Here is a 13,973-nt window from a genome sequence, read left to right as displayed (position 1 = left end):
AATTACTGCTAAAAGTCGCTCAAGACATTAATTGAGATATAGCAGCAATCCTTATAATTTCTCCCTCAGGCATCACATGCAAAGATTAACATTGTACACTTTCTTTTTTTTATAAACAAATGAATGCACTAAATACTTAATTAATATTGCACGCTCTCATTGTTTAATGACTTGAAATGTTTATTCATTCATCTGGTAGTTTAATACAATCATTACATTAATTAGCCTTTTTATGCTGCAAAACATACACATAGAGTTACAAACATATATTCATATATATATATAGGACACAAGTTTTTGTTTCATTGAAACTCTACATACATAGTAGGTACATATAGTATATGAATAATTTATATTTATCGCTGGTTAATTGATGCTGTGTGCTTACTAATTAAACTAAACTGCTTAATGCACATTAAAGAGCGGCGAACGAAAATGTTGTTTAGTATTGTAATTAGTTGAGTGTGTGTGTGTGTGTGTGCATTAAAATCGCTGTAAATATATACGGAATTAAATTGGCATTCTTGGAATACATATCGTATAGAATAATACTGTAAAATGACATAAGCCAAACAACTGACTGACTGACTGACTGAGTCTTAATTAACGTAACAGCAGCATTACCATCAATCATAATCACAATATATTATTACAAAATCACAGATTTGATTGCACGCGCTCTCAGCCTTTACACGGTGGCCACAGCGCCTTCTTCCTGGCGCTTCATCCTGGCTGCTGCACTCGCGAAACTTCGCTGAGGATGCAAGTGCCGTTGCAGTCGGTGCGACTGCCAAACTCCTGACCACAAATGCAGCTTGAGCTTTCGCGCGAATTGCTCTTGAGCAGCGTCAGCTGCACGCCCGCGCCTGCGGTAGCCAAACTCACTGGCAAATCCTCGCTCGTCGATGCCAACTCCATTAGCGCCAAGTCGTCATCCTCACACTCGACCACATCCGGATGCAGTGGCTTGAAGTTGTTGCGTCGCCAAGGCGGCAAACTGCCAGCACCGCCGCTGCCGCTGCCCGCAAATGTTACAACAGTTTGATGGCCATTGTTGTTGCCGCCCACGCCATAGTCATGGCCATTGCCAGTCTGGTAACCATTGCGACTGATGTGAAACCCTTGCTTGCCATTGCCCGCCGCCGCATTGTGGCGTGTGCCAAACAAATTGCTGCGTATGCGCATTGATGAGTTCGCATAGGTTGAGCGTATCGAGCTGGCACGCGTGTGCATCGAGAAGGTTCGCTCGTGCGCCTCCAGACTGGTTTGAAATTTGCAAAAGCAGGCGGCGAAGCGTTTATTGAATTCACGCTTGAACTTCTCCTGTAAATATACGAGCAAACAAAATTGCAAATTGCGTAGAAATTTGAGTGCCTTCGTGTGTGTAAGGATTCGTTCAAAAAGGCGAATACTTATAAATGCAACATTAAAGCTTTTGGAAAATTTACAACAAATAAATATTGGATAAGGTCAAAGCTACACTCAAGATTATTATAATTAAATATGCATGCTGCAAGTTCAGAGCTCAATTTCAGTCAAAGCTAACCCAATATTTAAATATTCAATTATGATTGCAATCTGCACACAATTCAATTTCAGATTGGCAAACAAAAAAATCTAGCATTGAATACCAGTTGATTCATTTATCACTGACTGCTTTCTTAACTACAAATTACACTAGCAAATAAATATTAAATATATTCATACAATAGTCAATAGTTACATATTCAATAAACTGAACGCATTTCAAATTCAGTTTGTTAAAGAAAAAAATCTGTAAATTGATTGCAGAAAAGAATCTCAGTCGATGCATTCAGCATTGTATAAAATATGTTACATCTCTGCTACAAATAAATATAAAAAATTAACAAATAACTTACACTAAATCTCGTATTTTTTTTTTTTTTTCATATTTCATAATATTGCAGCAGATTCTTATAAAAAGTTGTATCTAAACGTTTTAACGTTCGTATCTAATAAATTAAATTCATATTAAAAATATAAAAAATTCTTAAATAACTTACACTAAATCTCGTATTTTCATAAATTATTGCCAGCCAGATTCTTATTTAAACGTTTAACGTTTCGATCTACAATTAAATTCATATTAAAAATATGCAAATTATATGCCAACAATATATGAAAAATATGCAATATTAATGCAAAATTCATTTGTCTAACATAAGAAAATGTTCGCAAATTTCCATAGTTTGCTTATAGAAACATAATTTGCATATTTTTGGCATATAAATAAGCAAAAAATACGCACTTAGTTTTCAACTCTGTTTTGAATGAAACTAACTTTTAGTGTCATCAATGCTACAAAAATATGCAACTCAACACTACACTCAGCATTAATTATAAATTCAAGCTGATACAAGTTGCATGTTCAATTTCACTCACTTTCATTTATTCTCACTCCATCACTTTCTCTTACATCGTTGCTACTCTAACGCAATCAGACATAATATATGCTTGACCTTTCTCCGACTAAATTGTTGGCAAATTTATTTATATAAAAATCTGCTATACTTGAGCCAAAGAGCAAACTTGCTAATGAAAGCTCAACTCTGATTTTTAGTGCTCATTGTGTGTGTGTGTGGCATCTGTTACTTCGGGTCTATCAAGAAATAGAGACGACGCCCCCACTAACACTCCTTTGCTCAATTTTTGGGGCTTCTGTCAAGCTGTGGCAATAAACTGGCGCATTTCTTAGCATGAAAAGTTTTCTATTTTTTTTTTGCTTGTTTTTCTTTGATGCGCGCTGAAAATAACTTTCAGCAAGACGTAGACAACACGCACGTAGCGAATTTTTGGATGTCTGGCTGGAATGAGTTAGGGGCGCTCTTAAAAGCAGAACTACCAAGTTTACGATTGTGGCTTGTCGTACTTTGTATCGATTTTGGCACTTGAGTCCAACCCAAGCCACAATACATAGACAATTTGTGGATTTAAGCATGCAGAGCCTGACAAATTGTCTGCCAGCTGTTGGGAGTAGCAGGTGCTTGTATTGACAAACAGTATGGATGAGTTTTAATTAACTAGAGTGAGCTGCAAAGTTCGCATTTCAAATAATTAATGCTGACAACAAAGCAACATAAACAGCTTAGGCGACTAAGTTTGGCTTTTAATTACTTTGAGCTAATGACGAGCTAATGGTGCCGAACATTCCGAATTAAATGACAGCAATGCCAGATCAGTTGTCTACTTACATTATAGATACCATAGTGGCGGATTTTTTTTTTTTTTTTTTTTTTTTTTTATGCAGCTGTTGCTCATGGCCAGCCAATCGCAGCAGAACCACACAATGCTGATGAAATGATAATCATTGATTTCCGGTATGGTAACATATAAAATGTTGTAGGCCTGCAGCGGCAGCCAGCAGAGTCCAAAGATAACGACAACAATTATCAGCATTTTAATGACCTGCAATATTGATTTGTAATTAAAGCAAGTTGCAAGTTTTTAAGTTATCAGTTGGCGACCTTCTTTTTATTTTTAAGCAGCGTTATGTCGCGCGAGTCCTGCGCGTTGCCGGGCGCGCGTGTGCCCCACAAACGCACGGCCATCTGTATGTAGACAAAGCTAATGACGCAGAACGGCACCAGATACTGCACAAATACCAGGGCATAGCGATAGGCCTTCAACTGCTCATCCGACAGGTTTTTGTTCATACAAAATGGTCGCGTTAAATTGAAGTACTTGTCGTTCTCTGTGGATTATGTGGATTTGTTTAATGTACATTAGCTTAAGCTTACATTACACATACCACGAAAGCGGTCGGTTATCTCCTCGACGCGAAAAGCAATTGGAAATGGCGCGGCAAAGAGGAAAGCCAATAGCCAAATGCCCGCAATTATGAACTTTGATATGAACTTTGTGGGACGTGCTCTGCAATTATAAGCGCACGTTTTTAACAATAGTCGACAGTCAAATCAAGCGCACACAATGTGCAGAGCGAGACTCACCTGAGCGGATTAATTATTGCACGATGTCGATCGATGGCAATTGCGGTAAGCGTGAATACGGAGACATTAACGCTTAAAGCTTGCACAAAAGGACAAAAACCGCACATGAAATACGGTAAATTCCAGCGTTGCAACAATGCAGCCTGAAACTGCAAGCCCCAAAAAGAGAGAGAGAGAGAAGCAGCAGCTTATTAATGAAATGCTATTGAAATCAATGTGCGGAAATTGGTTAAATTAGACTCAGCCTCAGATTGTCACTTGGCTACGCAAATATGTGCAAATGTCGGCTTGTATATATTAATTACATGTGTGTGTGCGTTCGTGTGTGTGTGTGGCTTTGAAGCACGCATTTATTTGCGGTGCTGCTATAAATCAAGTGCTGCGGCCTAAGCAACAATTGCAAACAATTTAACAACAACTTCATTATGCTCTGACAGCCAAGCAAACAGCACAGCATATAATGAACATTTATATGCCTACGCAGACTCAACAACAATATTAGCATTAACCTTAATCTTCACTTAAGCTGCTTATTTGAAAATAAATTTACTAAAGATAGTACAAAATAAATTCAATCAATGCTTTGCTGCTGCCCAACTCAAAGCCGATTCAATTTATCAATTATGCATGCCCAGTACATTGGAAAGTCTCTAATTCTATTTTGTTTTGTTATGTTACCTTGACAATTTGCGCAGGGCTTCGTTTAATGCTCATGCAAATGTAATTTGCTTGCGCCTAAGCAGGCAACATTTTTTTTATGCAGCTTGCCACACATGTGCATAGTTGGTTGGTTGTGAATTTTTATGCTCATGCCATAAACTGCATGCCTGTCAATTTTCTAATCTCCGTTAATATTGTTGCGTGTGTTGTGTTTAAGCGCCGGAAATTAAACTGACGCGCGATTATAGTGTGATCAATGTTTATAGCGCGTGTTTTGGTGGTCAGTTGTGTCATAAAGGGAATTACCTATCAACGTGTATCAAAAATGCCATTAAACTGATTTATGTGCACAAAAGTTTTGGCCCAAAAATCAGCAAAACTCAATTTATTCCAACATGTGCTGCGCCATTGGCCAGTACATTACGCATACGCCATGTTTACAAGCCAAACAACAATTATTGCTGCAAATTGTATAATGAAAATGTTTTTAAAGCCACGCCTAATTAGCGCAAACAGACATTTGCATAAATTGCGCTCACACACGCGAGCTGAAAAATGCTGTGACTGTTTAAATTAAATTGGAGTCGCTTTTGTTTTCATTTGCTGCAACGCCTACACTCACCTGAAATGGTATGCTAAAGAGCCCAATTATAACATCGGCAAATGCCAAATTCGCAATGTACATATTGGTAACAGTGCGCATCTGACGCGTTGTAGCCACAACCCAAATCACCAGCGTGTTGCCAATGACAGCCATGATGCTGATGCTGCCATAGAAAATCGAAAGCAGCGCCACAATCTCCACAGGCGCAGTATAAAGTCGCTCTGCAATTAAATTTTGACATTGTTTTAAGCAAAATAGTTAAAGGTGTAGTTAACTTAAGGCAGCTTAAGTTATTGCTCAATGACGTCTGAAGCCCTCAACTGTAATTAAAATAGAAAAACTAGTTTCATGTGTTTTTCTTTTTGACAACTGTATAAAATATGTGTATTAGGGTGGGTCGATTTGATGTCTTCAAAATAAATACTTCAAATTGTATAGCAAATTCTTAAATGGCTCACGCTTGACTTTTTCCTGCAGTGCACAGTGGGTCAAAATTCAATTGAAATGTGTAAAACTTAAAGTGAGTACGATGAGTACGCTTGCGTATACGCAAACAAAATAAAAGTAGTCAAGATAATCATAAAATTAAACAAAATGCGTTTAATTTAAAGTGTGTCGCCTTCCATTGTCAAATTGCGTATACGTAAGTAAAATAAAAGTAGCCGCTAAATTACGTATATGTAATTAAAAGTAGCTGCCACATTGCGTATACGTAATTAAATAAAATGTAAGTAGTTAGCAGCATGGCGTAAACATCATTGACTTAAATTAGTTGTCCAAATTGCGTATACGTAATTAAAATAGAAGTACTGGCCAAATTTCATATAAGTAATTAAATTAAAAGTAGTTGCCAATTTGCGTATAATTAATTTAATTAAAATTAAAGTATTTGTTAAATTGCGTTTACTTAATCAAAATAAAAGTGGTCAAGTCAATCATTAAATCAAATAAAATGCGTTAAATTTAAAGTGTGTCGCCTTCCATTGTGTATACGTAATTCAAATAAAAGTAGCCAACAAATTGCGTATACGTTATCAAAATAAAAGTACACTCCAATTAGGGTATACGTATATAATTAAATAAAGTAGTTGCGTATACGTTATTCAAATAAAAGTAGTAACCCAATTACGTATACGTAATTGAAGTACAAGTAGTTGCCAATTCATTTCCACTGTGCATTGATGTATCACTTCGTTGTTTTTTCTAGAATATGCTGAAATTTTAATCTAATAAATTGCACTCACCAAACTCAGCTTCCTCCATTGCACCAGGCAGCATTTCCTCATGCAGATGCTGCTCATACAATATATTATCCTCATCCATGATGCTGCTGCTGCGAAACTTAACGAAACTCTGATGACGTTTTGTGTAAATGTTTTGCTTTTATTTCCGGCTTAACAAAGTAACTTGGAATCAACGTAATGCATTTTAATATCCTAGCGCTTGACTGCAATAAAGATAAACGTGATTTCAGAAAGGGAGTCAAATTAAAAACAAGTAATTTATGTTAAATTGTTGACTAGCAAGCAATTTATCCATTAGCAAAGCCTTGAGTTACAGGCAACTGTTTGTAATTAAAGCGTTAGCAACGGACAGCAGTTTGGCCAGAGTTTGCTTTGCATAATTGAAACGAACCACAATTTTACAGTTTCCATGCACTACAGCCATGTGTAGAGCAGAAGAAGAAGAGTTGTTGAAGCTGTGTGATATTGACAAGTGCACACATTGCTTGCTGCCCTAAGGTGTGTTGACATTCACTGCCATACACCATTTGTTATTATTGACATGTGCGTATAACTTAATATTGATTCTCTGTGTATAGTATGATTATAGTTTTCGGAGAAAAGCGTGCAATTTACTTGAGGCAGCTAAAAATAATTTCATTGAGCTTTGCTTTTGTGCATGCTACATTTCACCTTTAGTATCATTAGCCTTGGCACTTCGAATTTACTCGGAATCGAGAGACGTAATTTAGCTGCCAGGACATGTACACACAAGAGAGAACTTAATCCCCCCAAAGAAAGAAAGAATGTGTTGGGCCTTAGATGGAGTAAAAACCTCTTTATTATCGCCCAGCATTGTATTCAATTTCATTTGCGCTCTTGGCAACACCTTAGCTCAGTGCAAATTACTCATACGCACAGCTGTACTGCCTGACAACGGAACTCATTAAATCGGCAGCTTACAGAGTGAGTTAAAGCCGTGACTTTGTGCTACTTGCCGTAGCTGTAATCATAACGCAGTTAAAAAGTCTCGAGTGCAAACTTTTCCGGCTAAATAAAATATTTACATATTGCTAAGCAAACTCATGCGCAAAGTAAAAGTTATCTGCATGCGAGGTAGAGTATTTAAGCCGCAGCACCCACCACCTACAACAATTTCCATGCTACTACTGCACAATAGACATTTAATCCCTTTATGCAACTCGTTAGTGCCCGTTGCCACAGCTTGAAAAGTACAACTCTTTTGTTAATTGCGTAGCAGCCACTCGGCTTTTCCAAGAAATAATAGTAATAATATAAAGCATCTTTTTTTTTTTGTTGCTCGCAATAAAATGCAATTTCAGTATAAGTGCTTCAGGCTGTTTATATTTATTAGCAGAAATTTATTTGATATTTCATATTGATTGCATTTATTGGACATCAAAGAGATTCTAAGCACACCTCACACCTCTAGCGCAAGGCAATTGATATTTTTACATTCATATCCCTCAACAGACACAAACCGAAGAGTCTTCTGCATAATCGCAATACAAAAGAACATTAAAAAGTTGAAAAGCTCTCGAGTCTTTGCCAATATGTATTAAAAAATAACCTTTGTCAAACATTTTTACGCCAAAGCGACAGACAAAAGGCAATAAGGATTGCTTGCCATTTTATGGTACTTAAATGCAAACAAAAGTTTATACGTTTTGTACAAAAAGCTGATGTTATTATTATTTGTGTGAAGGCTACTTTTAAGTTAGTCTGTCGGCTTAATTTAGTTTACGTTTCAGTTGCGCAAAGCAATTAAAGCTTAACTCAACTAACTGCAGCAGTGGGAAAATTTGTTTTGGCATGTACCTGTGACTCTACAGACTGGCAGCTTAAGTGAAAATAATATTGAATTACTTAAATGAAAGCTACGCAACTAATTAGCACATTTTTGTGCTCATAAAACTTGCATAATTTTGACTTACGCATTTTATTGAAGTCTGGCTAGAAATACGAATACTGCCCTCATATAAAATTCTGTGTATGTCAAAGCCAAAAAAAAAACTTTTTTTTGCACGCTTTGCTCTGCTATAGCCGCGAGCAACAACGTTGTACATATTAAATATTTAGCAGATAATTAAGTTTTTCGACTTATGTGTGTGTGTGCTGGGGTCTGTCAACCCTTTTTGGCAAATCCTGTGCTTAGTTTAAATCCACAGCTCTCTGGGCCACACGTGGCCACGTTAACCGCAATCGCATAGAAATAAAAAGCCGAAACACCGTTGTGCTTTGGGTCTAATTACAAAGAAAAAAATGTAACCACAGCCGAAACATGTAACACGAATTCCAAGTCGATTGTGTGTGTGTGTGTGTGCGTGTGTATGGGCGTGAGTTTATGGTATTAAATGTAATTGTAATAAATGCGCGTATTACCCGCAGGTGCTGTAGCGAACGTCTGCTTGACACAGTTAACACCCCGACTTAAGCCAATTGGTTCTTGGAACTAATCAAAGCAAAAAAAACTTTTTACACTGCGTGTCAAAATCTAATTAAAACTAAGTCAATTGCTTATTGACCACTGCGCGTTTTGAATGTGCCGCCACTTTCATTTGAGACTTTTATAGCCTCAAGTTGTTTGCTGCCAGCGTTTCGGAAGCAGCAGTCAACCCAACCGACCGAGCGTACGTTATCAACTGTAGCGTTGGCTTGACTTTTGCTTTTATCAAGCACCTCGCACAGTTCGCTTGCCGACAGGATACGAGCGGCTCGAGGAAAAAAAAGATGTTGACGACTGAACTTGAAGTTGAAGTCATGGCCCCAACATGTTGCAGCGCAACTTGTTGCCAATGCAACATTTTAGTTTCACTTCAAAGTGCTTGGGCGGCTGCTTATCATCAAAGCAGCTCAGCTGAGCAAAGTAAAAAGAGCTTAACTTGCATTTAAATGTTTGTGCTCCAAATTGGTTATCAGATGTCAGTCACCCGAGCAATCAGTAGAGAGTAGACCCCTGCAATCATTTTGGGTGATTTAATGTAAGCCACACTTAGACATTAACCCGCCGAAAATGTTTTCGAGAAAACAATGGCAATTCAGTGAAGTGTGTGCTCTGCACTTGAACTAAGTGTTTTGAGCTTAGGATATTTCGCCTGATATGTCGTTTAGGAGACATTTTCTAAAAGGTACAGTGGCACTTGAAAGTTGTTAACCCCACAAACGTATTGTATACGCCCAACATAAATATTGGCACAAAAACTTAATTATCATAATAATACAAGCGAAGCAATTGACATACTAAGTGTCTGGAGTTGCAGCTTAATTCTTTCCTGGAACATGTACTTATTTTTTTTCATAACAAAGACAAAACGAACACATGGAATTTAATTAAAATTATACGCGCTACATGAGCAGGTGTGTCAAATGTTTAGCTACAGTCTGCACTCGCAAAATTTAATAAGCTTAAACTGAAATTTATATTAAAGCAAATAATTAAAATTCTACACTTGTGTGCCGCGCAGCTTTAAACTTGGCTATCTACTCGCAACATTTTTTACATCAATGGACACTTGTCGAGCCACTGAAGTGCAACAAATTCATATTACGCTGTCAACCGTTAGCAAGCACGCAGACAAAGCATTTAACGTATACACAATAAGCAAATCAAGTTAATCAGCACATTTAAATGCACGTCATGATATTAACACAACATCAGGTTAAGCAGCAGTTGGCATAGAAAAGAGCTAGGCGAGAGCAGTCTAGACTGCTTAAGCAGCTACAAGGTAGGGCCAGACTAAATATGGCATGCATATTATTTATTAAATTTGACGACTTGTATAATTAATTTATATACTGGACACTGTAAGGATAATCTGCGTATAATTTACTGTTACTCCCAGCTAATGTTCAACAATTGCAGCAAACGAACTTTGTCTTAAGTAGCTACCAACTTTGTCACTTCAAAGGAAAACATATTGCAATGAAATTATTGAACAGTAGCAACAAAAATGAAATCTGTGCTACGTGCTTTGAGTGTAGTTGTTATGTTTACCATTTGATAAACAAATATTTGTTATCTTATTTTTGCTTTGATACACAAGTTTTCCTTGGAAATTGTTTTGACATATCTGCTGGCTAGCAGCAGCGTATTTTAATAAATTATGAATCTACGCTTGTTGCCACAGCAATAAAAAAAAAGCAACTGAAGCTGTACTATGTTAAAAGCATAGTTGTAAAAATCCATTGAAGCAAGTTTAAAAATTCAAGCCATAGCTATGCATTGTGTTGTTATTTTTTAGCTTTAGTCAAGCATGTTGAGTGCACTACAAAAATGTTGAAATAATTATCTTACAATTTATGCAGATTTAAAGCAGTCTGCAGTACATTTCTCTGTCTATTTTGAGCTTCAACAGCGCGCTGTCCAAATGTTGTTTTCATTCATAAAATGCCAGCAGTCAGCTTAGTATTTGTCTGTGTATTTTCAATAGCTGTCAGCATGTTTGTAATTCAAGCCATCACACCAGCCTTAAATTTCAGCTGTCTTGGTATTTTAATTAAAAAATTAATAAAATTAGTTTTGCTTTTCAACAACTTTGCTGCATAGCCCTTCAACAGTTGCTATATATAGTTTTTATGACAGGCATTGACTTCAGCTGCAGTACACTAAGCTTAGTGCCATTCAAAAATCAAGTATACGCTACAGCAAATTTTCAAAGCAAAGGCATGCAGTATAAAATAGCTTTGAAAAATAAAACATTGTTGCAAATTTAAACGGAAATGCGTATAAAATTAGCATTGTTAAATTTAGTGAAAACACAGAAGGGCGCGGCGCTTCAAAAGAATTCATTTGTTGCCCCACTAAGTAGACTATGTTATGTACCCGAACGAATTCCATTCGCCATGCAGCTTAAAATAGGCCGAAATAAAAAATATATTAAAAAGAAAAATATTTGGCTAAGTCGTCGACAGCAAAACAAATTTATAAAAATAAGTTGGACTATTTTTAGAGCAAAGAAAGCTGTAAGAGGATAAAAAGCTGCGTTTTCAAAGCAACTAACAAAACGCCAAGAGCACTTATTATTAAGCTTGTGGCTTAACAAGTTCATAATTAATTTACTTGCATATTTTGCGTTTAATTGTTATTCAATTATGCTCAATTAACGAAATCACTCGTTTGTGGTATAATAATTTATGTATTATAACCAACAACTCACACTTAAACGCAAATAAAATTGCTTATTAATCTGCTAAACTGCCGAAAAACCGCATGTAACAATGTCTGTGCCAAAGTTTGTATGTATGTGTGTGCTAAATTTACATAAATGGGCAACCTTGGAATAGTTAAAATTAAAAATCAACAAACTAAGCCTGCCAAACGTTTATTTAAGCTAAATTGCTCTTAGAGTTTAGCTTTAGTTATGCACGCCCCAAGTAACAAAATAATTAGCGAGCCGGCGCCTACAGCTCACTGACTTGTTCTATTGCTGATTAAATATAAAATAAACTTAATGCCCAGACCCAGGCCATGGCAAATGCGCTTTCGGTGAAAACATGTTCAACAGCTTTAACAAGAAAAGCGCATTTAAAATCATGTTGTACCCAACGCTGTTTACAAGCTGCTTTTGTTAGACCTAATTTACGCTTATACTTTTTTTTCAGCACTAAGAAGCAGCGCTGGGCAGACTTTCATTTAAATTTTCATGAATTGCACGAGCTCGTGCATGAATTGAATTGTGAACTTACAGCTAGGGACATTCAATCAGGTCAATTCGCCAGAGGCCGCTGAGTCTGTCCTGTCTACTACTTCAAACGAGCGACTAAAGTTGTTAGCCATACCTGGCAACTGTCTTGCGCACAACAAGGTCTAATTGTTGACGTAAGGCTCACAAGAAGAAAAAAAAAAGGTAAGAATGTTAACTCAATACAATACAAAGTTGCTGGAACCTTTTTTAATATTTTCTTTTTCATGTATTGATTTTAAGCAAACATGACAAGCGCGCATTGAAAACAATTTCCAATTTTTTTATGCACTCACATGCGCCAAACTTTAAACACAACATGTTTATTAAAATAATGCCAAAATATAATAATAAAAATTGTGCTTGCAATTAAGTGCCCAGCATATGGGTTCACTCAAGTATTTGGCTAAGGTAAACATTAAATACTTTGCACTCGAGTTTGTTTGGGGCTTTGCCACCCACATGACAAGCAAATGCTAAAAATTCATTGATTAATTTTTGCTCAGACTTCGACAGACAGACAGATAACCATAAATTGTTGAATTTCCAAACAAATAATCTACTTTATTTGTTGACATGTTTAAATCAATTTGTTGAAATTTTAGTTCCGTTTATTTAATGTTCAAAAAAGTAATTTTGATGAGATTTATTTCAATGCGAATTTTGGTGTTGGTAGTTTTACCTATTTTATGTTCATTTTGAATGCAATTTATGTCACTTGAGCCATATTTTTTACATGCATACTTACATTCTTGAGTTTAATAGTTCGCATTGCACTCTCAGTTACAATTGTAAAATAATTATTAGTATGCCGTTTGTGTTGTGCGCTATGCAAATGAACGAGCACACAAATGGCTTTAATGCTCTTAAATGTAATACAAATTGATTTTATGTGCATGCGAAATTGAAACTCATTCAAATGTCAAAAACGGATATAATGGCGCCCACTTAATGGTTAAAAATGCATTTTCAACTTACGTTAAAATTAATTACGCACAGTCTTCGCAAATATTTAAACGCATTACACACAATTATTAGAATAATAATTAATTATATGCACATGTCCAGTGCAATTAGTTTTTCGGTTTATTTTTGGTTAATATTATTGATTTTGCGGTCGGTCGGTCATTTATTTATTATTGATAATGAGTAACACGCTGTGTTTACTTTTTGTTTTTTCGCTTTTAATTAAACTTTCGCACTATGTTGTTTTCAACGCTGATTTAAACAGAATTGCAATAATAACTCACTTAAACACACAAAAAGGCGTAACATTGAAAATTAATTTCGATTTCACTATATAAATGCTACACAACACACTCGACTCTGTCGATCACAGCCGCTAGCCGAGCAACCGCACAATGAAAGCGCACAGCAGCAACTGATGGCACCGTAGGCAGCGCCAGGCTGTTTTTTCTTTGTGCTTTCATTTTGTTGATTCGCCGCTTGTTGCTGTTTGAAAATGAAAATGTTGTTTTTCGGGGTGGGCGCTTACGTTACGAGCAAAGGCAAAAAAGCAGGCGTGCGTGCAAATAGCAGGCAGTTTTATCTCTCTTAAAAAAAATACGCATACGTCATGTGTGGTACGAGCAGCAAGCAGGTGCAGCAATATCTTAATCAATTTTCGCCACAAGCACCAATAAAAATCACATAATGTGGTAAACAAAGAAACGAGTCAAAAAGCTGGGAAGCTGGGCGTGTCGCTGCTTGTTTATCACACACACACACACAGACAGACACGACAGGCACATAATTGTATAGTGTTGCAGAGTCGTATTTACCCACCCACTTTTATATGATTGTTGTCAATTTGATG

General features: G+C 36.5%; 2 protein-coding genes across 2 annotated transcripts in view; one reads left to right on the top strand and one right to left on the bottom strand.

The window, feature by feature from the left end:
• LOC108597955 overlaps positions 1-13,973 on the top strand; it is a 50,107-nt gene that overhangs the window by 33,259 nt on the left and 2,875 nt on the right. The window lies entirely within an intron of this gene.
• LOC108601092 (RYamide receptor) lies at positions 292-6,668 on the bottom strand. The gene is given in 8 exon segments (XM_017989002.2): positions 292-1,323; positions 3,213-3,231; positions 3,233-3,426; positions 3,486-3,712; positions 3,770-3,891; positions 3,969-4,117; positions 5,251-5,453; positions 6,477-6,668. Coding segments are annotated over 8 exon segments (1,593 nt in total). The 5' UTR covers positions 6,556-6,668; the 3' UTR covers positions 292-723.

This window comes from Drosophila busckii, chromosome 3L (genome assembly GCF_011750605.1).
Source record: "Drosophila busckii strain San Diego stock center, stock number 13000-0081.31 chromosome 3L, ASM1175060v1, whole genome shotgun sequence".
NCBI classification, from domain to species: domain Eukaryota; kingdom Metazoa; phylum Arthropoda; class Insecta; order Diptera; family Drosophilidae; genus Drosophila; species Drosophila busckii.
This window is presented reverse-complemented; position numbering and strand designations above follow the sequence as displayed.